This window comes from Melospiza melodia, chromosome 15, assembly GCF_035770615.1.
Source record: "Melospiza melodia melodia isolate bMelMel2 chromosome 15, bMelMel2.pri, whole genome shotgun sequence".
NCBI classification, from domain to species: domain Eukaryota; kingdom Metazoa; phylum Chordata; class Aves; order Passeriformes; family Passerellidae; genus Melospiza; species Melospiza melodia.
The window spans coordinates 5,693,620-5,721,357 of record NC_086208.1 but is presented as its reverse complement, the minus strand read 5'-3'; the positions used below and the strand labels follow the sequence as shown (position 1 = coordinate 5,721,357).

At 39.9% G+C, this 27,738-nt stretch overlaps 1 protein-coding gene across 1 annotated transcript in view; it reads right to left on the bottom strand.

Annotated features, from left to right (window-relative positions):
* Nucleotides 1-27,738, bottom strand: part of TRPM1 (transient receptor potential cation channel subfamily M member 1) — a 72,670-nt gene that overhangs the window by 31,326 nt on the left and 13,606 nt on the right. The window contains exons 2-6 of the mRNA XM_063169535.1: nucleotides 4,265-4,344; nucleotides 3,329-3,524; nucleotides 2,844-3,057; nucleotides 2,014-2,138; nucleotides 1,181-1,352 (exon numbers count right to left, since the gene is read on the bottom strand). Coding sequence (XP_063025605.1) covers nucleotides 1,181-1,352; nucleotides 2,014-2,138; nucleotides 2,844-3,057; nucleotides 3,329-3,524; nucleotides 4,265-4,344 — 787 coding nt within the window. The remainder of the gene's footprint in view (nucleotides 1-1,180; nucleotides 1,353-2,013; nucleotides 2,139-2,843; nucleotides 3,058-3,328; nucleotides 3,525-4,264; nucleotides 4,345-27,738) is intronic.

Sequence of the window (27,738 nt, the reverse complement as noted above, 5' to 3'; positions counted from 1 at the left end):
TTTCCACCTGTGGGCAGCAGCACCTGGCACTGCCTCCATGCTCAAAGGCAAGGGGCAGCATTTTGCTGAGCTGTTTCCAAGGCTCATGCACAGGCACAGGGCAGCACTTAGAGAATTCCCGGAACATTTGGATACCTCACGGCTGATCCCTGATTGCACCTTTTGGCTTTACCTGCCACTCTACTTGAGTTTTCTGCTCTACCCATAAGAGCACTTAGACCCTGTAAGGAACTTCTATGGAGTTCAATGCAACTGCTGTTCTGGATGTTTATTTTTTCTTATTTTTACAGGCTTACACACTTTACAGAGGTACCAGGAAGAGGTAAGAAAAGCAACTGGTAGAACTGTTGTAGATTCTCCAGTAGCTCTTAACTGATGTGTGAATTGAAATACTATTAACATTTTTGGACGATTTTTAATTAGGGTTGTGGAGTTATTTTTAAATAGTTTATATATTTTTTTATTTCACCTTTAAAAACGAATATTTTACATGTTAATGAATATATATTTTTAAAATAATTATTTTCTAAATAACAATGGGAAAAAAATTCTAGAAAATTATTTTAAAGAGGCCATAATAGCTGGAAGAAATTTTAAACTGCACAAAACTCTAAATATGAGAGCATTAAGGTGAAATTATCTTAATTGTTATTAAAAATCGAAATGCCTGCTAAGTTTATCAGGAAGACCAAAGTATTTTGAGTGAGATATTTCAAATGAAAAAAATTCAGTTGTATAAGAGAGAAAACAAAATGCTTGTGTGAATATTCAAAATCAGAAATCACTAAGCTGCACAGGATTCCTGTAAACAGGAACTGTAAAAAATCCCCTCGTTCTGTGTGTTTACTGATGCTTATGAATTCTAGCCCAGAAGTGCACAAATTCTTTGCATTTCCTTTTCCTTAGATTCTCACTGCTTTGAAGCTTCTCCTCACTATGATTTGCCAATTTTTCCTCATCCCTTTATGCAATCCTTACTCCATGGTGTTCCTGCCTGGTTCATGTGGGCTCTTTCACCACTTATCAAACAGCACATGTTCTAGTCCAGTCACACAGTCCTAATCACATTTCCATGGAAAGAGCTGGAAGAAGCCTTTAATTTCCATAATTTCAAGTGTTTCAAGCCCTCCTTGCCCCCCTTCAAGGCGTCATGGTCACAGTTTGCCCCACTCGTACTTACGTGTGTTAATCTTCTGGAGGGAAATGTGTTTTTCCAGCTGACGCCGTAACTTGACTTCAGCTCCATATTTACCTAATGTGCCATTGTCTGCCAGAATGAAGTGGGTGTGGGAACTGTTGAGCACAGAGAGCTTACTTAGAGGGTTTGACATGGTTTGGTAAACTCGTGTTACCTGTGTGCCAAGAGGAGAGATGCACCTAGGTTAGAACTGAGAATCAAATGGGAAAATGCCCCTCACCACCCCACAGAGGCACACTCAGAGTCCTCTGGAGAAAGAAACCAAGCAAACTTCTATGAAAACCAGAGGAGAATTAGAAAAGGAGCTTGCTTTTACACTCCAAATCTGTCCTCCTGACAGCACTGTTTTCTTTGGAGGATGACAGTCAGATTGTGCACTCCCCTGCATGTTCCCCTAAGCTCATTACCATGCTCTCCTTGTTCACACACTGTGCTGTTACATAATCCTCTTAGTGCATTGGAAAATACATTCTCATTTGGAGTTCCTAGTAATTCATATGCCACTCCAGAGTACCCACCTATGATAAATGCCAGCCCTTATGTGATTTACAGAAGGCTCAGAGTGCCACACTGAAGTTAGGATGTAAACCTGTCACCACAGAGAGGTCTTTACTAATGAAAGCAATGGAAACCTCACCAATTCCATATTTACTTTGATCTCATTTATGATAACCTGAGAAATATTCTTAAACAATAGGTTTTCTCAAGAAATTGTTCAATTTCACCTTCTAGACCTGCTTTAGAAATGGAAAAAAGTATTATTTCAGAAATATTAACAATGTATTTTTCACACAGCTCTTTCCTTAAACACTTACATCTTTTCCTATTAGATCCTCCTTGTTTTCTACAATGCCCCATGGTGCAATTCCTATGGCACATATTCGTCCTCTGGATTTGGAAGAATGATCTTTCAAGGCATCTCCCACATGGCGAATGACACCTACAGGTACAATTCATTTAATGCATTTTTGGCACTTTAGACTGATCACTAAAAAACAGAATTTTCTTCTTGCCTCTCATGGAGCTACTGTGTTGCTTTCACTACTAAACTGGTACTGGTACTTTATAGTAGAACATGCAATGCAGACAGCCATGGTTTTATTTTGTAATGGTTGTGTTGTAAGTCCCATGACCTTCTCACATCATTGTGCTGAATTCAGTGATGTCTGTGGAAGACTTACCCCATTACCAACTTGCCACAGTGCAATCTGTTCCCTTGTCTGTCTCGTGGTATTTTATTCATTGGACACAAACCATGACAGCAGGAAATACACTTTCAGTAATAAAAATATCTTTGTACGAAAAAACACACCAAAGCTAAATTTGGAGTAGGAAACTTCTTAACTACAAGGATAACCAAGCACTAAAAGAAGTGTATTAGAACTAGTGGTAGATTCCTTCTACTGAAACCAAGGCTGAAATTTCTTTTCAGGGCAAACACCAAGTAATGCAAATCAATACTGACCCAGGAAAATCTTATGGTCTGGGCTGGGTAGGAGATTAACACAAATGATTACAATGCTCCTTTTTGGTCTAGTGGGTAATGACTCGTTCATGTAGACTTAAATCTTCTGCCTGTGGGAAAGATTAGTGAATGAACATCACTGAATTCTTAAGTAAACTAAAAGTGATGGCAATTGCTTACCTGTACTAACACCACCAGTGAAAATCCAAGCTCCTGTGGTCATGGCAGCCTTTATCAGACCTTTTCCAAACACTTGCTTTAATTTTGGTTGCATTTCAAAGTTCTGGAGGCCTCCATGGACAGAGATTAAGAGTTTGGGCAGTTCCAGTTGCCAGTCTTTCACCATGAGATGCAGCAGAGAATCTGGTTTAGTGTCATAGGACACACGGATGTACTGCAAAGAGCAATGTGTAATGCTGTCACTCAACCTGTTCTAAAAATTCTCTGAGCAAAGAATGGTTACTGCTTGCATTTCATCCTGAAGAGGGAGTTTTACAATTTTCAAACAAAGAAACAAACCTAAGTTTGGATTTTTTCAGAAGAGAGGAAAAACAAAGGGAATTTTTGCAGAAGTTTGAACTGCTGTTACTTTTACTGCTAAGAAAACTCAAGAGTCTGTTGAACACCAGATGAATAAATACCTTAGAGTACCCTATGCCCCTTACCATGGCCTTATTTGAATGTCCTCCTCCCTGGAATTCCAGGTTTCCATAGGCATCTGTTGGGTATGCTTGGGTGTGTTTACTGACAGACCATTTTTCTGGCTGAGCTTCCACTTGCTTCGTTTCTTCTTCATTTTTATTGGCTGTTATACTTGGAGGAGGTGGAATGTGTTGGTTAATGAGCTGGCCACAGCAGCACCTGGAGGTTAAAATATGAAGTGACTTTGATTACAGTATCTTCACAATACAAAGAAAATAAATCAGAAATTAGATTTTCAACTGCTCAAGACGAATAACAGAAAACACCTCTCACATACACATATGTGCCAGAATTAACAGGCTTAGGTGTTTTTTAACATGCAAAGACAAAAAAATTCACTTGACTTGTGTCATGCACTGGAAAGCTGTTCTAGGTAAAAGGCCAGGCAAGGAGGAAGAATGCAGAACAGGAGCACCTACCACCCGTTTCTTACCTAGAGGTGACAGCTTGCATGTGACATTACCTGCTCTGTTATCCACACAAGCTGGACCGCAATATGCAGCTAGCCCAAGGAGTAACAGTAATATTTAGAATAAGAAATCAAATCCCCCTGTCTGCTATTGTCATTGGTAATATCATCCCAACTGTGAAGGATGGCACCACATTGCTGCACCCTTGCTTTCAGAATTCACTATGAATCTATTATGGTTAGCAAAGCTAGGAGCTAACAACTCACTGCCTCCCTGCTCCCAGCCTGATGTAACGAATTTACATCTCTGTGTGACAGGTCCCATGGCTCTGTGCAGACTGGAGAGCAAGCATGACTTGTGCTTTTGTTCCCCTGTCATCTCCCTTCACAGGCAGTGACTAAACTGGGTTTCACACATCTAAAAACCCAAACAAAGTTGAGTTTCTCTGGTATTAAGCTTTTCTGTTGAAACAAAAAGTTCAAATGTTACCTGGTAGCATCTTTGTTGTTAGCAATTATATAGATGCATTCTCTTTTAGAAAAGGTCTTCTCTATCCAAGCCTTCTGACCCTGAAAAGAGAGAAAGGGGGAAAAAAAGGAATGTACTGCTATATTTCTTTGTGGCAGATAACAGCAACATTCACCTTCTATTTTCAGCTACTAAATTCATTACATCAGTTTTAAACACCAGATACATCTACTCATGAAGTGATGCAAATTTCTATTACTTGGATAAAATTAAAATCTCAAATGTGTGTAAAAACCCTTCTGTAGAAAGATGATGGTCTTGAAGTTTCAAGTTCTACCAAAAAATGTGCCTGCTCCTTCCTACTGCAGTAAACAGTAAAGGGCCTCAATGTAGCACAGAAAATCATCATAAATTGTGAAATAAATAGATAATAGTATTTACTTCAAATAATGCTTTAGTATTATTCTTTGTATGTAGAAAGTTCTCAGTAACTTTCCCTTCATAACTATCTTCTCACATAATTTTTTCCTACTGTAAATCAAGTTCCAGTCTTTCCTAAGGCATCTTACTCTGAATGAGATGTGTCTTGGAAGGAGCATTTTTAAATTTAAATACCCTGTGAACAGTAAAAACACAAACTCTTTGGGTATCTGTGAAACAGGAGGAAGGAAATGACCTTCAAATTGTGTTGGCTTATTATCCTGCTTGCAAACCAATTTTAAAAATTGAATTCAAAGAAGCCTTTTAACTTTAAAGAAATGAAAAATGTTAAAAACCACTCACAATTGGATAATACCAATACCTTTGCCTTGCTGATAAAAGTTGCCTCTTCTGAGTTTGAATTATGAAACACTTTTCAAGTTACAAGCAAATGTTGCACATTTTGTTTTAGTTTGTGCTATGGAAGTGAAATTAAATTTTTGCAGACACAGAAGCTAAAAATGACACAACAACTTTCAGCCTAACTTAAAAAAAAGTAAAGGGATTTTTCTTAGAGACAGAACTAAAACCCTTGCTGATTTTGACTGAAGAAAGCCAGCTGCAGATGCCAGTCAGCCGCTTTGAGACCAGCCATGCTCCGAATGCTGCACAGGCTCCAGCATGATGAACAGGGGTTTCAGAGTTCATCTTTCTCTCCCATGCAAGGAAAGAGCTGTCTCTGAAGCTCCTTTGTCTGTTGACTTGTTATTTCCCATCTGTCTTCTTCATTTACTCCACTATGTCTAAAATTACAGGGGACTACTGGAAGTTCCCTCACTTGTAACTTGCAAGTAACTGCAAGGAAGTTGCCAAACCAAGCTTCTCCTTCATTAAAAGGGTGTCAATAATTGTTCAGGAACACAGACATTCCCCTCTCCCAGGTGCCTCTGAGCCAGTCTGGGCAGTCAGTGGCCTGGCAGATCCTGCAGCTCTGCTCTCCACTCCCATCTTGCTGATTTACCAAGGCAGAACCATCTCATGCCATTTTAGAAGGAGTTGTTGGGGCCTCACAGCACAACAGTGAGGAAGAAATAACAACTGATAGACAAAACTTCCTGTGGCTTACAGCTTTACTTGCTTTCTGAATGACAAGGCATGTATCTCAGGCATTTAGCATAAAGGGCTTGGTTATATAGCAAAATAAGAAGGAAAAGAGTATTAGATTTAATATTGAAAGGCTGTGGGGCTTAGTCAGCTTTTCTGTCTTGACTCCACAGATTCCTTCTTCAAATGAAATGAAAAAGCCTTACTTCCAAAATTATTGAGAAGGTTCTTTTCATGAGCCTTCTCGTAAGGCTGCTACAACATGACAAATTTCAGCAATAGTATTACTTGAAGTGGAGCTTAGGAAATGCTTTTGTTCTATACCATCAGAGTCCAGTTCTAGAAAAATCCAGAGAAAACATCCCCAACAGTGAGATCCCTGAGGCTCTGTGGTATGTGGAGGTGGGTGGTTAAATCAAAGAAATGCCATTTACCTGCTCAGAATGAGATTTTGCTACCTCACAGGTATTCAGGCAGTTCAAAGTATTCAGAGATCCAAAAATAGTCTATTTATTTGAATTACAGTAATTTTCAAAATTATTCCTAAAGCACACAAATGTACAAAGTGTACAAATTTACTGCTGTTTCATAACTATGCCCAGTGTTGTTACTTCTCATATACACCATATTAGTTAATAAACTGTAACATAATCAAATGATCTTAACAGGAACCTGTTACAGAGCTTACATAATTTCTGTACATCTAAAATTGTACATATTTAATTTTTTAAATAATTTGGTTATATTGTTTTATATATTCTAAACATATTCACTTCCCCCACCTGATTAAAAATTCCAGATTCTGTGTGGTCTCTGGTAACTCCTTGACTAAGTGACACAAAAGCCCAAATCAATCCCACAGTGCAGGAAACACTTTTCACAATAAAAACCATAACAGATGCTGCACACTTAACCGTTCTGTAGAGAATACTGGAAAATGCAATCTAGAAATATCAAATCAGTTTGGATTGTTACACCACGCCAGTGAATACTGCTTTACCTTATTCCTTGTAGCTTACCAAAGCAGAGAGATCCTTTTGCTGTTTTGAGCATGTTAAAAATAGTTAATTAACCATTGATTAAGTCACAGACTTAACATCTGTGTTTGGAAGGAAGCTTTTGCATCTTGGTATCTAAAAGGAGCTCTACAAACAGCTGCACTCTCATCTGTGCAGTTGCTCTTAAACCCCTTCTCAGAGGAGGTCTCTTATCTGCTGCTGTGTTGGAAAAGCCTTGGATACTCACCCCAGAACCCCGTTAGCAATCAGCCGCTGCAGGCACTGCAGAGGGACAGCACATTGTGCTCTACTGGCTTATTTTTCTGTGCTAATGAGAGGAAGGCAAAAGCAGGCATTACAGACTGGGGAAATAAAAACCTCAGCACATTTGGTCAGCCTTTGAAGTTTCGCTGCTTTTGTCTGTTTAATCTGCTTAACCAAAGCTTCATTATAATCCAGTGCAAATACTTGAGCAGGAACATTTGCTGTCAGAAAATGGGCACTTTCTCCACTTACTTTGTACAGATTCTGTACATTTCTCTCTCTGGATTGAAAAGCTCTTGGTCTTTCAAGGAAAAATGTAAGTATACATACTGTCTCTTGTGAGAATGAAAAAACAGTAAGCACTTTTTAACAGCCTTGGCATGGATGAATTGTTATAGGACTTTGATAGATCAGCTACAGTTTTCAGACCAACAGCTAATGGTGGTTTTCCATACATCTCTGGAGAAAAAAAAAAAACAAACTAGATCCCAGCTTGTTGACAGTAGTGAAGTTCAAACTTGCTTGTTACTGCAAATCCTGAATGTATTACTTAGAACCTAGTTTTGGAAAAAACACATTTCAGATGTTCAGTGGTATATTTGTTCTCCACTATGTAAACTGGCAACAGGTCTCCTAAGCTATGATAAAAAAAAACCCCAAACCACTGCTAATTCATGTACTTCAGCCTAGAAACCAATATGCTGCTGAGAAACAGCATAAACTAATACTGGATTTATATTATTCCACTATAGGGTTTTGCTAGCTGTCTTTAGCATTATAAAGTTATCCTCCTCAGAAACAAAAGGAAATCAGTATAACTGGTTTGTAAATCACAGAGTAACAACAGCAAGACCCTAACCACTAGTCACCTTACTAAAATAGGAACTAATAAACACAAGAACTAGTTCTAAAAAGACCAATTATCCTTTGACTATTGCAAATGAATTACACTATTTGCTGAGAGAAAAGCAACTGAATCATCTTAGCTGCAGCAACTGAAGAGAATTTTCTCTCCAACACATAGAAAATCTCAGTTTTCTACTAAATTAACATTAAATTTTATGTATTTCACTTCATATATAACCAAGCATTCAGTAAAGAAGCACTAGGCCTGAATTTCAGGCTGTACCACAACCAAGCCTGCAGCCCTGTTTCACTGCACGAGCAACAGGTGGGCTATGCACCAATAAATACATCCTTGGAGAATCTCCAAGGAAGGAATCCAGACAGGAGAGGAGAGCCACTGGAAATGTCATGCAGCAAACTCCTGCATGACATTGTGTCACCAGAAGTTGTGAATTTCAGTAGAGCTATACCCCTGGAGGATGGCACAGCATTTAGTGGTTGTGATGAATGTAATGACCAGCAAAAGGAGTGGAAGAAGTTGGGGAGGGACGGGGGGCAAGGATGAGGGTCTGCTGTGCCACTGGAGCACAGCCAAAGGCCAAGCAGGTCTAAAAGCAGGACTGAGCTCTGTGAGCTCCAATGACCCCCAGAGTGCTGCTCCTGGAACAGGGACTCGTGTCCTTGCTCGATGGCTTGGCCTGCTTGAACTGGGCACAGGATGGGACAGGGCTTGGCCTCACCCTGGAGCTGCAGAGCTTCTGCTGCCACACAGCTCAGAGGCACCTGGGGCACAAGGGAGGAGCACATATTCCACAGCTGCTGCTCTCCAGAGAGGTTTAGCCTGGGCCAGGCCCAGCTGGTGAGCAGGATGAGAACAGCAGGGCTTGGTGCATCGATGGGGATTGGACACACGGACAGTGCCTGGTGCACAAATGCACTGAGGGAGCAGGCAGGGGACCAAACAAATGTATGTCATGAATAATACAGGGTCTGACAGAGCTGTTCAGGCTAAGTCAAGCACACAATAATACAAAAATGGATCTGGCTGGGCAGCAGAGCTTACATCTGTGGACTAGTACAAATTACTTTGACCAGTATCTTGTTAAGATGACTGTTGTCATTTATGGAAACATTCATCTGTAACCCTGTTAACACCATCTGATCAACTTTTCAGGTAATCCTCCTATGGCTTGCAGTATGCTGCAGAAAAGACGGCAGTACCAGGGAAATCAAATCTCAACTGTGCTGCCCAATCATAAAATTAGAATGCTCTACAGAATTAAACTGGGATATTTATGCTAGATTTGAGCATAGGGATGTTTGCTTTGATGAGATAGAGAAAGAAAGAAGTAATCTGAATGTGAAATGAAATTCATATCAAGAGCATCTGAACTCTTACTTAAAAGAAAGTAAATAAGAACAATAAACAGTTGGGAGAAAAAAGAAATCATTATATTAGCAGAATCTCTGTTATCTGGAACTTAAATCCTGACACGAGAACAATTTCTATTTTGTGCTGCCTTGAAATGCAACATCCCAATTACACCATTCATCATCCTTCTTCACTTTGAAGGAACAGTTTTTCCAAGTGCCCAACTAATTAATCTTTCAGGTGATTAGTTCTGCCTAGAAATTACATTCCTCCTAATAACAAGGTCTTGCTCAGAGAAAAATCCTCCAAACTATGTGATGTACGTTAATAGCCAATCCTGTAGCCACTCAAAAACTTGTAAGATATTACTGAAAAGTTATTCATTGCTAAACAAGTACAGGGCATGAAATTTTGAATTTGTGTTATGCCACAAAGAAGCCAGAGCCATGAACAATGTCCCCAACTATAGAACACAGCAACAGCCTATGAATCTACTGAATTTCCAAAACTCTTGTGAGCATGAGTTCTATCAAAATTCTACTTGTGGAACCAAGAATAGCTTTAGTAAGTATGAAGTACCAAACAACACCCAAGAGAAAGAAGATCCCTTATATATTTTGCGAATAAGAACACCAAGAAGGGATTTGTAACAGTTTAAAGATTATTTCAAATAATATCCTATTCGCTTGAGATAATTCTTATTCTTAGTGATACAGAGAGTTCTGTCAAATTTTATATGTGATCTTGAGACAGTCAGCCCACTGTGTTTTTCATATTGTTCAATTTGAATCCATGCTCTTGTAGCAACTTTGTCAGGGAGCCACTGGTTCTGTGGTAGAGACTAACACACACCATGCAGGATGGCAGTGTCTGTAAGCAAGGCAAGCAATGCTGTTATCTCAAATTGAGGCCAGCAATCCCTCCTGCTGCTGGTGTGCAAACCAGAAAATGATGCTACACTGCACAGAGAGCTGTAAGGAGCTTTCATGGCTTCATTACACTCTGTGTTCCTGGAGAGGCACAGTAAACATCGGCCGTAAAAAGAAAACTTTTCCATTTTCTCTCCATGTTCATTAACTGAGGGACACGGTTTGCAAAGCATGCAAGTAAGAAGTAACAAGCTCCTTTTTCAAAGCTAAGATGATTCTGCTGCACCTCTGAGAGATACACAGCACATCCCCAGAGGCTTTGCAGTGTGAAAAACAGCTACAGCCTCAATAGCACAGCAGCCTGGCTGCCTCTGAAATGGTGGAGAGCCCCAGCACCAAGTCCATGGAGGCACAGGAGCAAAGTGCTGGATGAGCTCCTACAGAGAGGCAGGCACAGCCCAGCACTAATGTAACTACACTGCTAATGAAACTATAATAAAGCAACTTAAAGAACCATTTGGAGTGCGCTGCAGCACAGCCTGGCTCAGCACATGCCTGGGGAGAACATACCCTGTGTAGTTTTGCAGTACAGAATTTTTCTGTGTGAAATACCAAAGAAATTCACTGACAACCTTAACCACCACATCTACCACATTTCAAGGAAGCAAAAAGCATTTCTGCAACAGTTTGTCCTTTCCCTTACTGCACCAAATTTCAGGGAAGACATGCTAACAATAAGGTTAATCTCCATTTGTTACTTATCCCAGTTCTGTTAATACCTTACCAAATCCTCCTCTTACCTTTAGCCCTCCCGTCTGGATGCTTGGGAGATGGGGAACACAAACACCAACCTGTACTGAGCCTCTGCACCTCTGTCCCCAAAGCACCTTCAGCCCAGAGACACTCCACAGGCCAAGTTTAACTCCCAGATCTCACACACTAACCAAGACACTAAGATGTGGTGAGCAACTTCACCTGAGTGCCATTCTCAAGAGCTCTGATACTGCAGGATGGACGAGCAGGGAGAGACAGTAAGCAGCTTCTAACATTATATTAGCCAAAACAGTCTGGTAATTCCTAGTCTCATCTGTAACATAATTTTGTTGATAATTCTTATTTAAAAGTTTAAGATGATCCTGGTATCTAGTTCTGACAAGGCTCAGGAATGTTTTTTGTACTATAACTATTATTTGTCTTGGCTAACGTAAAGACTCTGTTAGATAATATTTTCAAAAGAAGTCAGGGTGCTTCCAGATTATTTTCATGTGGGCTGTTTCTTTTAAATAATTCTAAACTATGAGCCTTTAGTACAGGCCATTCATTCTAACCTGAAATATAAAACTGCTACTATAATGAAAACCCCTGGGATTCAACACCCTCAACAGCAAACTTTCCTTTGTGCAATTCATCAACACTTATGAAATCATGATCAACATGACAAGGTACTTCCCTCAATACAAAACTAAGTCTGAGAATAATTCTCACTAAAACTACCCACATACTTAATTCTCCGGGTTATTTGTGGTTTAGAAAATGGTGTCAATAGATGTCAATCATGTCTACAGAAAACACTAGCCCACACTTAGATGCAGATGCAAAAAACATTGATTAGGACTAGAATATTGCCTCCATCAGTGAGATCTGGGTCATTCAAGTCCATATTATTAAGAATAATGACTTGTTATTGATAATTAGAGTATAAATAAAAGATATGCTTGCTGTTTGGAAAAGGACTAAAAGTAAAAGCACTTCTTTGATATATGAGATTACAAGTTCCTAGTTCAGAGAGAGCTATACAACTTCTGACAAGTCAGTTTGTCGTGCTGATTTTTCATACATGACATAATTGTATGGTTTGAAACCTTTTTCTTTATGAAACAGGGCAAACCACAAACATAAAACAACAGAAGTAAATGACTACATGTTGCATGGACCATTACCCATCTATGAGAGTTTGTTCTAAATGCACAGTTGTAGTTAGTACTACTTGAAGTGCAAAGCACAAAAAACACCTGGGCTTGAAGAATTTGTTACACTAACATTTTCAAAATGTGTGACAAAAAGCCAGTACTTAGGGCATGCACATTAATAAAATACAATTTAAAATTGCTATGAAGCAACATTTCTATATTCACATGTAAAGAATAAATGCATATCTCAGAAGTCTCTCAGTTCTGGAGATGCTGAACAAATACATATTTTGAGAAAGGATATTACAATATTTAGTTCTGCTGTGTACTGTAAATATGCACCCTTTTGGAAATATGTATGTAATACACTAGTTAGCCAATCTATCTCTGGAGAAATTAACATTAGTTTGCAGCACAGAGTTTTCCTGACTCTTCAGGTAGAATTCTGTTAAAGAGTTTGAGCTGTTGAAAATTTGCAACTTTCTGTGGCTAATTTCACACTCAGTAGAGCAATTTTTTTCTGGGCATTAGCTAAGAGCTAAAACCTTCCATGGAATATGCCACAATCAGATGCATTTTATTCCCTGCTGCTTTCTGTCATTTTCAAAAAAAGAATTTCCAGCTATTTAAACTCTTGGGTTGCAGGGTTTGCACAAAATTATGTCTTGTAATCTTTCAGAAATCCTTATAAAAGCATTGGAATTTAAGGTTTAAATTATTTCCTGCAGACTCTAAATACTTATGTTTGAAATATTGCATTTTGTACATCAGAGAGTGGCCAACATTCATTGGGAACTTCCTGAAAACCTGAATATTTCAGGGCTGAAACAATTACAGAGGGTGAGGGCAATGGGAGATTGCAGAGCTTACAGTTTTCAGCAAATCTGGCCAATCTTTTCAGTCCTTATGTACCTAAAACCCATGAAGAGGCGAGTGAAGAGAACTAACGGGTGCCATAGAACAGAAAAGAGTATGTCCAGTGATGTTCCTGGACTTTTTTATCATGGTGTGCAGCACATTGTTCCTTCTCTTTAAAATCCATTGTTTTAATCCACGATCTGTCCATTATTTGAATTAGAGCGATAGTAGGGAAAAACTATAATAAAAGTTTCCATTTTCTGGATTTAATCTGTTATCAAAAATGGAAACGAAAACTTTAAAATCCTGAATTGGAGGAGCTAAAGGAGACTGGAATAGGCCAGGAGCTGTTTCCATGGCCGTCTGTGGCTCAGCAGGAGATGTATGCTTGCTCAGGGCCCAGTGGGACCACAGCAAAGGGCAGGAAGGACACACAGCGGGTGGGAGCTTCTTTGGGGCCATGATTCGAAGAGCTGGGGGGAACAAGGGCCAAACCTGGGCTTCCTTGGCTCCTCAATCTCTTGAAAGATTGGTGTGGGGATACTCAGAGATCACAGGTAGGCTGGGGCTCTTTGAGACCTCTCACCTCCCAGCCCAATGAGCTTTATGGAAGGGATGCATTTCTTCACACGACAGCAGCAGCACTGTGGGTACGAACGTGATGGGGCTGCTGATGTTTGTGAAACGTCCTTCACTGGGGAACCTCCTTCATGGCCAGCACTCACTGAGGCGGGGAAAACCACCATAAATTCTGCCCTTTTCCTCCTCTAAGACTTCCATAATGCCTACCATAAGACCTTGATAAACTCTTCTGGAAACAAACACACACAGAAAGAAGCTTGCTCATCAGAAGGCGTATTGCCACAAGAGAGCTCCATAAAGTAATATTACTGGCTAATTTTGAAAACCCAGAACAGCCCCCAAAAAATAAAAAATCACAACCTACAAAATAAAGAAAACCCCAGAACTCCTTCCCCATTTTTCGCAGAGGTAGCTCGAAATTAGCATTCAAAATACTGAAATACGTGAGGTACGTGGGGTTTCTTTGCCAGTATTTCAACATTGCATTACAGTCATGCTCACGCAATTTTTTAATTTTGAAGTGTTGAGACATAATTTTTGGACCTGAAAACTCATTTGGCTTTCTTGCATCTAGTACTTCACGTTTCACATCCTCCAAAATGAGAAATCTAAGAAGAAGTCTAATCAGATCAAGGGAATTATCTGTGTCCCATCAACTGCAGGTCACTACGCAGCTCTTCGGTGCAAATTTCCATTGTGCACATCGCTGTGACAAAAGGTAGAAGACTATCAGGAATGAAATGAAAAATGATTTAAAATCATGTCCTACCTGCTCGTCCCTGGAAGTGTTTCAGAGTTTGGAAAGATGAATTACAGCTAGAATAAATAAAGTGCATTTAACTCTGCGCTTCTGTCCCATCTTTCTGTTTATTGTTCAGACGTCTCATTCATCTTACTGTTAGGACTTCCAGTCTCTGAAGTTCATGAGAATTCCCAAGGAGATGGGTTTCCACCACTTTAAGAAGAGAATCTCATATGATAAGCATGTGAGCAGCTTCTTTGTTCAAACCAATCTCATGACTCCCTTTGAAGGTAATCCTTTAGAAGTCTCATGACCCATCTCTCTGCCCAGAGGGTATTTTCATCTCATGGTGGAACAAGGCACAACAAATCTACTTTGATAGTGCCCAAATCTCCAATTTGTTAAACCTCCTTTCCTCTCTTCAAACAGTGGATGTACTTGCTGTAAAAATGCCGGCACTGCAGAAAGGCTAAAGCAGGAGCTGAAACTTTTAATTTGAAGTATCCCCTCCCTTCTGCTAAAATATCAACGCTATTTGCATAATTGAGACAATTGGACATAATAGTCCTTTCAGGGGTCCTCATTAGATGTACAGCTCTACATTCTTTGAAAAGAAGAAAAAAGGAGGTCATACAGCATTAATTATATCTAATCCTTTTTAGAACAATTTGAAGTTGGGCAAAAGCTGTACTAAAACAGCTGAAGTCGTAAATAAGCCATTAATTTTGTAACTTTACATATCACATGCATTTTCATATCCTGTTGCCTTTGTCAATATAATTAATTCCTTTGCTGACAAGGGCTTTTTTGCATCTTCTAATACTTTAAAACCACCAATGGCAGAGGACACTGTATGTTGCAGGTAATTCTTTGTTCTAACTTTCAACAATTGCCTCCATGAGCTAGGGGCCAAAATAATTGCCATAAGGCAACAGATAAGGGTGAGATCCAGAATCACATGTAAGGATCCTGCTCTCTGGAGCTAAAGGCTGCCTGCCTGCTCTTGCTGCACTGCACTGTTAGACTCTAACCTTATTTCCCTGACCCTATAAACTTATCTTCAATGTACTGAACATGTACTTACCTGTGGCTGGCAACAAAATGTTTTACAGATCTAATTTGAACTTCTGTCTGCCCTAAATGGCAAAGTGTGCAGCTGAAACAGCTTTGTTTTAGAACCAGATCCTGGGCTTCCTAGTGAGACAAAGTTCCTGCCAGCTTAGAAAAAGGATGGAGGATGGAAGATTCTTGAAAGGTCAGCACAGAAATGGAGGGAGGACACACAATGAAGTCCGCAGATGTTTCTTTTTCCAGGGGACAATCAAATTTGAGAGGCCTTTATGGATGTCTATTATATAGAATGTGGGGTACTCTGTGAGCTAGAAAAGGATGACCTATTGGACAAGAAATATTATCAAAGATATATAAGCCAAAGAATTAATACAAAAAGGTGATTTGGGCACTTAACTCCCTTTTGAAAATGGAACATGGACATGGAATGTGGTATGTTTTTTTGGCTAGGTACTCCATAACAATGGAAGTTAATAAGCAATTAATTCCTCTCTGCTGCTGAACAAGTTCTCTTTGGCCAGCCATTATGTAAGAAAGGGAGTTGTATCTACAGCACCTACATTTGTAAGGCATGATACATTTTAAGAACAAATATTGGAAACATCATTAATGTGTGTTTTGTTCTGCCATCTGTTAGCCCAAACTGCAATGACAGAAACACACACCTGAGAAAGTACAGCACTCATAAAAATCAAACACAAGTTTTGCAGATTTTTTCCTTATCAGAAATTTGGACTTGCAGCCTGCCAGCGTTCCCCTTTGGGAACGCCCTAACACTGCTCTGACACCTCAGTTCAAGTGTAAGACTCAAGAAAGACAATCAAGACATGCATCCACCCAAAAAGAACAAAATTGTAACTGTTAAAGACTTCAGTTTAAGGTGACTGAGATCAAAGACCTCTCTACAGGCAATAGGAACACTTTCCTCACTTGCTACTGCAAATAAAGAAGTTTGGATGATGTTAAAAACCACAATTTTCAGACTTAGCATTTTAAGCAATGCCACAGCTTGTCAGGATGCCTACACTGAATGTTCTGAACAGTACTTCAAATAGCACATAGTTGTCTCTCTCTAAAAATATAATGATAATACCACAATAGTTATAGAATACAATAGGAATTAGCCAGCATGTTCCAGGGGTGGGCTGGGGAACAGCCCTGTAAAAGCAAAGGGCCTTATACACAATGTGTGTAAAATAAACCATAACCAAGTTGGCTAAAACCCTAATAAATGTGCACTTCTGTTGTTAAGGGCACACTGTCTGCTGTGCTTACTGTCTGAAAAGCCTATGACAAAATTCTGCATGGTAAGAGGAAGAAACTGCTGGCATTTAATTCTAAATGTATAATTCTGCCAAGTTCAGCCAAAGTGCTCATTCAAAGTTCAAAGGAATAACACACATGAGTGAAAAAAATTACATTCTCAGAGAAAAGGCCACTAGACAAAGGATAGTTTTCATGGATGCCTGCACTCATACTATGGGAAGGCTCACAGCACTTGGAGTTTGTTTAGTGACATGGCTTGATATAAATGCACTGTGAAGGAAAGGGATAAAGATATGCATCTCTGCTGCCCTCAGTGTGACTGTCTCAGAAAAAAATTCCCTTGGTTTCCAATAGTACCCACATGCTTACAGGGAGTAAGCAGCAAGGAAGAACTCATTAATTTGGTTTTACTGATTTAAACAATATTTTCATGTATGATTAAGAGTCCATACCAAAAAAGCTTTAATTACATCCTTCACTGTAAAATCACACCCCTATTACTCCCACCACCAAAATAAAAATATTCTTGCTTCGCTGACAGCACACAACTTGTTTATTTTCAAAAATGAACAGGTTTTATTACAAGAGCTGTAAATCCAATACCTAGGTAATCAATTATATTTATGTAGGAATAATGGGCAGCTGGCATATCTTTTCCCAAGTGGTAAGTTTTGTTTGGCATGCTTGATAGCTCACTTACTGAATGCAGCCAACAGCCTTTCTAACAAAAAGATAAAACACATAACACTGCTCTGATCTGATGCATTTGTTGGTGTGTCCCAAATGTGTGTCTATCAATGAAACCAACACCATGTACCATTTCTTATCAGATACTTACTGGTCTTGAAAATACTCTCCTAATAAAAGCAAATTAATTCAAATAGTATGAAGAGAAAGTTTTCCCTTGAATTTATCCTCCTGCAGTGTTTATGTAGCATTCTCTGAGAGCTTTCAAGCCATATCATATAGACACTCATGCATACACAGATCAAAAGTAAAATTCATGGATAGCAAATGGGTGAGCTGAACTCTGACATACTAAAATGCACTGTAAGCTGCAATGTCTTTGTTTTTTGTGTAAGACTATTTGTAAAACTGTGCATGAGTAGGAACTGGGACAGACCTCACGAAAAACATCTAAGGTATACATTGTAATCTTCCTTTCCACAGTCATGATCAGACCAAATCCGAACTTGAAATGCCCCAGTAAACTATAAATGCCAAAGTCACAAAGGAGTGAGCAGTAATTACAATGGGACATAATTCAGGAATGTTGAAGAAAGGGAGAGGGTGGCAAAACCACAAAACAGTGTCAAAATTCCCTTGGATTGAAGTTTCACCATTTGAGGGGAACCAAATGCTGCTTACAAGCCAAACCTGTTGTCATATCAGGGAAAAACTGCAGCTCAAGAAAGCCTCTATTTCTTTTATAGCTGAATTAAAGCTTGAACTAATGACCAGGGTTTCACAGAATAAACCACTACTAACTGGTGAGAATTGTGATGAGCATAAATACAAATGTCACAGCTATACATGCCAGAATAGATGAGAAATGATGAGATAATCATCATGCCACTGCAACTGCTGGTGAGGTGGCTGTGGTACAGGCAAGGCAGGGCTGGCACCTCCCTCACTGCACTGTGGGCTGAAGCACAGCACTGTCTGTAGCCTCTAGAACTCCAATAAAACCTGAATTCATTCATAACAGCCAAAATGTAACCTCAAAGAAGAAACAGTTTGATAGCAAAATGATCATAAACCCTCTTCCTACCAGTGATGAATTACCCAGGCATTCTGGGTGTAGAACAGCTGATACAAACAACAACTCAACAGCCTTCAAATGTAATCAATTAACACTATAACCCATGAACAGAAGTGGTGAGAAATGCTTAATTCCCATTCTGATTCCTATAACCCAAGCTACATTTACTGAAATGTGATAATCTCTGTACAAAATGGGTTTGGATGGAATGGAATTATCTGTCCAGTTTGAAGCACAGGCTACCATCCCCAGCAACTGTATTATGACCTTAAATAGGATCTGATTAAACTACCCAGTGCAGCAGCAATAAAAAATGCATTCCCATTATTCTCTCCTTTATACAACCCACTCCCTCCCTCCCAATCTACAATCCACTGGAAACACCCAGTTCCTGGAAAATATATACTGCTGCTTATGCAGGGAATAAGGGCTTTTAGGTGGACAGGACTATAAAATAAAATTGATCGTTTCTTTCAGCTGTATGAGACTATCACTGCAATTCTTCTCTGGATGACAGAGATGTATAACTAAGTTAAATAATTGCCTTCTTTACTGCCCAGGTTCAACTCTGAATGCATCTGCAGCCCTCCTGTTGAGTTATGCCAAGTGATTGGAATTGGAAAGACTATTTTTAAAGCAGAACAGACAAGAATTGACACAGCCTTTTTTAATCTGGTGCTAATGTAAGAAAGGCTGTTCGATCCTGTGAGAAGTGTGAGGGAAATGAGTTATTTTTGGCAAGGTTTCACCCACTGATATGTGTTTCTGTAATACAGTCAAGCGCCATAAGTACTACTCCTCCCTAAGGGAAAGCTTTTAAATTTCACATAGCAACAGTGGCCACACAATTCTCCTTCCTCCACCCCCTTTTTTTGGTGTTGGAAGAGGCTTTGTACAGAAAAAACAGCAATGAACTGTGTGTTCTGCTTAAGCACAACTGATATCAAAGATGAGCTGTGACAAAGAAGAAAAAACTGCTGATCACTCAGGGCAGCAACAGAGCAGTGCCACCCATGCCAGCAGCTCCACGGGGGCCTGAGCTCTTGAACTCCTCTCCTACCTGCACTGCTCACATCCAGCTTTCCACACAAAGGCATTTGCTTAACTCTTGATTCTGTAAATGTTTAACTCTTGGTTCTGTAAATGCTTACACACACTCCTAATTTACAGCCATGATGAGCCCACACACTGCCACAAAACTGTGCCATTCCCAGAAAGCTGTTCACAGCCAGTTATATGTCTATGTATGCACAAACCAGTGTCTTTACAATAAAGAGAACACTCTCTGTTTCACCAACTGTGTTCTTCTGAAGAGTTAATGTACAAACTCCCTCTTAGCCCTACACAGCAGACAGCTATTTACCTGCTGGTTAAAGTTTGTGAAATTAGAGATAGTCCCAAGCCAAACAGCTTGGAGACATTCTGGAATCATGGGGCATTTGACTGGAAATCTGCTGTCATAAATTCAGGTCCCACTGATCAATATGGGTTAAGATAAATTAAAACCACAGTATGTTGCTGAAACAGTATGAGGCACTGCAGCTTTCAGCTTTGTCAAACACATTATGTTCCCCCCAGTAATTAAAACAGAAATGCCAGCAAGCAGCAAATGCTCTTGTTAGAGAGATTCTGAAGTTAATAATTCTTCTAAGCATTACTGGGAAGGGTAGGAAATCTCTAAATCTTATTTAGTTTCAGTAATCTTGAGCTGTATAACCACTAAAAAAGAATTCAGGAATTTTCTCCCTAGTGTATTTTGTTTTACATTTTAATGCAAGTATTTTTTCTGCTACCAAGTGTAGCAGTGGCTGAAAAAATGCAAGGGTTTCTGAGTAAATCCTCAATTTCATTAGATGCCATGAGACATGTGCATAATTTACCCTTTAAACTTGCATTACTAACTTTCTCCTCAGACTAGCACTTAGAGAAAAGAAACACATGGGTTACAATACCATAATTTCACCTTGAAATGCCATAGAGTATGTAAGTCAGCAGGTAAATTGATATAGACAATCCTCTATCTTTCTGCTCAAGAAAATCTTCAAGTTCTCTTTGTCTGAGGACAGCATGTTCAAATATGGCAGCTCCAAGCTTTATCATATCCCTTTATAAAGACTGTGGCAATTTAAACAACTTGGTGATTCTGTACAGCAGCACAAGGCACAAAAGCAGAGCTGACAGAACACCTAAACTTAACCCTAAATGCCATTCTACCAACACATTAATTTGCTGAACTTAAGGTTTGTTACCAATCCACCAGAGAGCTGTGCAGGACACACATCCATCCCTTGCACCATCACAGAAACAGCTGGAGAGGAACTGTCACTGGTGGCCAACAGAGCTGCTTCAGCATGGAGCTTAAATAGCAAAATATTTATAAAGGTTAGAGTCGAACAGCTGATGTTTGTTGGAACAACAGTTGAGAGTGATACTTGACACTGAACAAATGAATACTTTGCAATAAATTAATTTATTCTCAACGTAAAGCTGTCAAATTAATTACTTGACATGTTTCTCACAGCAAAAGAGAAAACAGAAGTGAGTTCAAAGTCAAGATGTTGCTGCTCATCCTCCCATCCTGAGCTACTGCCATACTCATCACAAGACTGCTTTTCTGACTTGTCCAGTGTGAGGGAAGTTCATTAAACATACAACACAGTTGTAGAGCAAAGCAGAAGGTTTGAAATTTATAATAAAATAAATTAGCAGAGTTTCTAATGAAACTTGGTAACAGAATTTACACGGGAAGACTTGACCCTATCTGTATGCCTATTTCCATGCTGACTCATCTGAACAGATTATAAGGAATATAAATTCAATACAAAAAGTCTGGTACCCTCCTGGATCTAATTTGAGATGTGAATACAGAAGATATGGAAGTACAAAATACGTGATCAAAAGTATCTATGGTTCCAATCATGCCCTGCTAGCGAGACTGAGAGCTTGCTGAGTCAGACACAGATTTTTTTTTTTGTTTGTTTGTGAAGTGCAAATCATACACAGACTTCATTTAATATGGTTACATTAACCCTCATGGTGTTTATTTATTCAGCAAAATTGTAGCACTCCACTTAGGGAGAGTGGCAGGGAATAAAAAAGGAGATAGAGAGGGAGGGGAGAGGGGAGAAGTGCCTATTTCTGGTCTAAACTTTTTGCTACCTGGGCTTGTTTAGGACCTTCTTGTCCATTATGACACTCTCTCTCTTTTACCGAAAGTCATGTAAAAGTGCTGCATACTGGCTTCTTGATAGATTCCACTAGGCCTGAACAGAGTTCTCTTATCCTACAGCTCTAAAAGCCAAGATTTCAAAGAGTACTTCCACAGATCCCACTGCATTTATCTCAATGTCCTTGGAAGCGCTTGCCACTCTCTTCCTAACTTACTTGGTAGTAAGGCTGTGGTTCGTGTACAGGTACAGGCTAAAGTCTACTAATGTCTTGAATCCTCTTCTGTCCCCAAACTACCACAGCTCTGAAAAATCCTGAAATGATGCACTCCTTTTATTCTTGAATGGCTCCCTGAACAAATCCAAGAGAGTACTGGATCCTTGTCAAGGGCATCCAGCCTCACTGAGGGTTTAACAAAAGTCACTATAAAGTTACTGACCATGTATTATTCACTGCACAGAGTAATTCACATACTTCCTGTGTGTATATAACTATCTTACTACATTCGTTACTTTGTTCACACTTCTGATAGAGGCATCTATCCAAATTATATAGATGTACTTAAATTATGCCTAAAGCCAAAAGAATGCCTTTTCAGGGAATTATGGAAACCATCAGTGTGCTTATTTTATTGGCTTTTCAGGCTGGAAGTTCCCATGAAAGATTAGGTAAGATGATTTGTGCTTTTCAGTTGCAAAGCTCAGGATAAGCTGGACGTTCTCAGGACATGTTCTCAGCACTGTTCAACTTTGCTGAATGTGCAGTTCCATTGAACTCTGATTACTACAGAGTTAAGCTCACTGGCATAAAGCATTAGCATGATATTTTACTTTTTTCCCCCTCAGCAGCCATTCAAGAATGGTACAGGGGAAAGAAAACAGCATTCTGAAACAAGAATCACAGAGGAAACAGGCACCTTAATCAAAGTACTGCCAGCAATCTTAATTTTATCAAAATGCTATTTCAGGACTATCAGTGAGCAAATCTGTGCACAACAGCATGGCTTTGTTTTGTCTGGGAAAAGACCCATGAAACATATAGTACTTTGCACTTTTTATGTACAAGAAAGCAATAACCTTGATTTACAGTTACAGGCTGCAGGTTAAAGGAGGCCTTTCAAAAGCAAAGGCTTTCAAGCACTGAAATGCACAACAGAATAAAACAGATGCAGAACCCAAAGCTACAAGCAGGAGTTGATGAAAACACACTGTAATTCCACATGCTCTGCTGCACAGACAAATTACACCCACCAAACACCTCCTCACTTTCCCAGCACAGAAAGGTGGGATTTGGAACATGGCTTTTCAGACTGGTCTGGTGAAGAGCTTGAAATGTGCCAGTTATTGTGTGCTTCTCAAGAAGGAACTGTTTTGTATGAGAAAGAGAATAGTGTGAAAATGTCACCTGAGAACTTCTTGAGAGAAAATGCATCTTTTTATCACTGTAAATGAGTCCAAACGGGAGCTAAGAGCCAAGCTACTCAATCATCAAACTAAGATTTGCATTGAGCAGATATATCTACACAGAGAATAATGTTTAGATACCCTGTAATATACTTACTGGAAATGTTAGAAGTCACTAGCATCCTTCATAATTCATCCCATCTATTTATTGCTTTTTAGTGCAAAAATGGTCATTCTTACAAATACTCATATTAGTCCTTCAGAGAACAGAGGCTGCTGATAAACAACTACTGCAGGGACGGCTGATGTGCTGCTTTGACATGCATGGAGCAATCATCACCTCTATTAAAACAGGCATTAGGTTTCCTTTAGTGTCTCTGACAGGTCACTGCTGGTGAAGGGCCCTAGTCACAGAGCCAAGGTTCTGCCAGCACCAGCATTGACTGAACACAATGAATCCATGGACAGGAACTCTAAAATGGATCTATCCACCTCAACTGCTTCCATAACTTGCCACAATTACCTGTAACAACAGTACCATGACTGAAAAATCTGCAAAAATAAACAGTGAATTTGCATGTTCTGATGGCTGAGATGCAATTACTTGCTAAGTTTGGGTTGCTTATATTCTTCAGTCGTGCTTTTTACATGGGGGAGCAAAATAATTAACATTTACTACTGCAGTAAAAGTATTATATTACAGCTCTGGCCACTACCATGTAGCTCTGCAGATGAAAAAAGCTTTATCAGACAGAAGTCTCATGAATTCTGCCTCTCAAGACCTTGTACACTAGTGCATACCAGCCTCAGGGTAAGATCATTGGCATTTTATACCAGCAGCTCCACTCACAACTGAGACTCCTTAAACAAGAAGTTTCCTTGTTAAACAAAACAAAGAACATATTTTTAAATTCACCTGTGGGTAAAGAGACATTTGGGCAATGCCTGTTTGCTCAGCCTCATTAACATACAGTTTGATAAAGGATGAAGTTTACTACTGAACAAGATGAAATCCTGAGAAAAGACATAGGAAAAGAGGCAGGATTTATTTTAAAAAGGATATCAAAATAAAAAAAATAAAAAAAGCCCAAACTACTTGGCGTGAGAAACACACCAGCTGCACTTCCCTAATCCACAGCTGATCCTTGGAAAGAATCACAAATCCACTCAACCAGCAGGCTGAGTGCCATTTTATTGGCAAGAACTGAGAACAAAATGGAATCAAATACACACTCATAATACTGGCTATTAAAAAATTTTGCTTGTGTTTGATAGAGTGTGTATTATGGACTCTCTGCTTAAGTCAAGCATGGAATATGAAAAATTGAAACTAGAAAAATCAAATGCATGAATTTGCAAGAAAACTGTGTCATTGTTATGGCCTCATGGCTGCAGGACATTCACCCACTGAACTGGCTGCAAGTCCTGCACTTTGGAGCTGCTCCAAGGAGGGCCAAGAACTGAATGTGCCACTAAGGAACAGCCAGAGGGATTTCTTTCTGTTCATGGCTAAGGCCCAGGGCCAGAATACACATGGAATTATCTGTACAATGTCTGTGCCTGTACCTGCTGAAGCTACAGGATGCCATCAGTAGTTTTTGCTGAAGGGAGGTTGTTTTTTATCCTGTTCTTACAGCAGCACTTGCCAGCAGAAGCTGTCAAATCCACACATTTTCAACTTTCACACAACTTCTGCAAATCTTTCAGTATGACTTATACTGTATTGTGCAGCCTCAGGCACACAGTATGGCTTAGTACCAGTTCAATACAAATTTGGTAAATAACATCTTAAACACAGTCAAAAGACTAAACCTAGTTTTTTGACCTAAACCTATCACTAGTTGTTTTGCTAATGATCTTTTATAATAAACATATCTCAGAAGTTTAGCACTATAAATTAGAATAAAAATACATAAAGTATTAAATAAAACTCAGAAAAGGCTTGCTTTATTAGATAATGTTACAGGTAATTCCTTTTTCTCATGTTTATGGCTCTTGGATCAATATGTGAGCATTTCTCAGCACTGGAGAGGGGAGGAAGGGAGAAAGGAAATGTGGGAAATGAAAAATCAAAAAGGTAATATAAACTTTGCTTTCAAGGTTACTGTCCACAGTCATGATGAAACAGCTCTATGATGACTGCTTGATTAAAAATTAACTGCTGGGGTAATTTAAAGATATGCCTTATTTAATAATTAATGCATAGGAATTAAATTGGACTATCCACTGAATTCTTATTATAAGGTACACTTGGAAAAGATCCATGATCTTATTGTATAATTAGGGATGGAGAGGGAATTTACTGCATCTTGGAGAAAGAATGCTTCCTGTCATATCTGATATCTGTCCTTTGCAACAACTGATCCATTTTTTTGGCTCACTAGTAGGAAATACCAAATTTTAATGTGATACTGCAGAGTGAGGTCCTTTCTATATAACACAGCTCTATCTAGTGGCTGATTAATCCAAGTGCAGCTGGCTGTGAAAGAAGACTAAACCATTAACGTGGTGAAGGCCAGGAAAGCCTTAGGAAGGTGACACTTTCTTATTCTGACCTACTGCCACTCCCCTTGCATAAGGCTGGAAACACACCAGCAAAGGTGGCACCTCAATCCTGCCTTTCCGTGCACTGATAAAGGAGATTTGGTGGAGAGTTCTCTGGTACTGAGCACTTTCTCCAATACAATTTGCAGGAACAAACCTGGGGCTCAAACGCCTACTCAGGCAGGGCACTGGGGCTGTCTGTGGCCTGACAGAGACCCCCAGTGGAGCTGGACAGACAGACTCCGTGCTTCATTGCACTCCTGCCCACCGTGTGCTTACCCCTGCGTGGGGAATATGCCAGTGATGGCTGGGAAGCCTCTGCTGTGCCCTGATGGTGCTGTGGGAGGCTTGGAGCTGCTCCCCAGCCTCAGCCCTGGATGGCCCAGGGGCAAACACTGTGGGGTGACACACTCCTCAGCAGGGGCAAACACTGTGGGTGACACATTCATCCCTCAGCAGGGGCAAACACTGTGGGTGACACATTCATCCCTCAGCAGGGGCAAACACTGTGGGGTGACACATTCATCCCTCAGCAGGGGCAAACACTGTGGGGTGACACATTCATCCCTCAGCAGGGGCAAACACTGTGGGGTGACACATTCATCCCTCAGCAGGGGCAAACACTGTGGGTGACACACTCCTCAGCAGGGGCAAACACTGTGGGGTGACACACTCCTCAGCAGGGGCAAACACTGTGGGTGACACATTCATCCCTCAGCAGGGGCAAACACTGTGGGTGACACACTCCTCAGCAGGGGCAAACACTGTGGGGTGACACATTCATCCCTCAGCAGGGGCAAACACTGAGGGTGACACACTCCTCAGCAGGGGCAAACACTGTGGGGCGACACATTCCTCAGCAGGGGCAAACACTGTGGGTGACACATTCATCCCTCAGCAGGGGCAAACACTGTGGGTGACACACTCCTCAGCAGGGGCAAACACTGTGGGTGACACACTCCTCAGCAGGGGCAAACACTGTGGGTGACACATTCATCCCTCAGCAGGGGCAAACACTGTGGGTGACACACTCCTCAGCGGGGGCAAACACTGTGGGGCGACACATTCCTCAGCAGGCTGAGCTGGTGCCTGTCCCTGTGAGCACACAAAGCTCTGAAGCCCAATGCAGAAAATGCTGTGTTTTTCCCCAATCTCATCATCTATCTCAGGGATATATTGGACATTAACCTGTGTCAGCTCCTAATTGAGCAGAGCAGAAGGAGAGCTGCTAACTTCTGTCCTGTGGAACTGAGTAATGGATTCCATCAGCAAGGGGCAGAGGTCACTGCTTTTTGCTGGTAATTACAAAAGCTTCACAAAAGTGTGCCTACATTTTTCCCAAGCTCATCAGGGAAACCATTATTTCTTTAAACCAGTGGAGGTTTAAAGAAGTAATGGGTATTCACATAGCAGTTATTTGAATAATGCTCTGATGATAATTCTGGTTAGTAACTGTATAAATAAGTATAGTTTCATTTAAAGTAAAGCAATCCTCCAACAGATACCAGTAGCAAAATTAAAATAGCAATGTAAAAGCACTGCAGCTGGGGAAAAAGACTCATACGTGCTGCATATAGCCAACAACAAAATATAATGTGCATTTTAAACACCTCTTAAGGTTAAGCCCATACAAGAGTTCTAAGAAATCAGCTTTGAGTGTTGTGTAACTTTGCCAGACAGCCTGGGAATCACCTTTCCTTTAGAATTATTAGAATACATGAACTGGGGGCCTGTCAATACTCCTGGAACTGGGGTTAGGTAATTCTGACCACTGAAACTTCAGCTGCAAACACATCCTCTCCCATTCAAGCTGCATCTGTTTCTCTACATATTGCTCCAGAAAGCAACTTGAACACAGCTTCCTTATTTTGTGTACAGGAATTAAATAGGTTTGCAGCCCTGTTTTCATGTCCTTTTCCACTCATCTTTTATTTAGCATTTCTGCAACCATAACACAGGTTGACATAGAAACATTTTACTAGTATATTTTCATTCTAAATTACTCAAATCTGCTCTAAATTGAGTAGTGTTCTAGCAAAACAGTAAAATGCATTTGATGTTTTGTGTGCCTGTACGCAGAAAACAAAAGCACTTACCCCTTTCAACACTTTGAAGAGCAGTAGAGTCATATGAACATGGAGAAACTAGTGAAAATTTAATATCAGTAGAATATTTTACCTTCTCAACATGACAATTATTTGAAAATCAAAGCAATTTGACCAAGTTAAATACCACCCCCCATATCTTTATTCCATTAAATTTTCATAACCTCTGTTTCCTTTCAGAGAAAAAAAATCAAGGTGACAGCAAGATGAC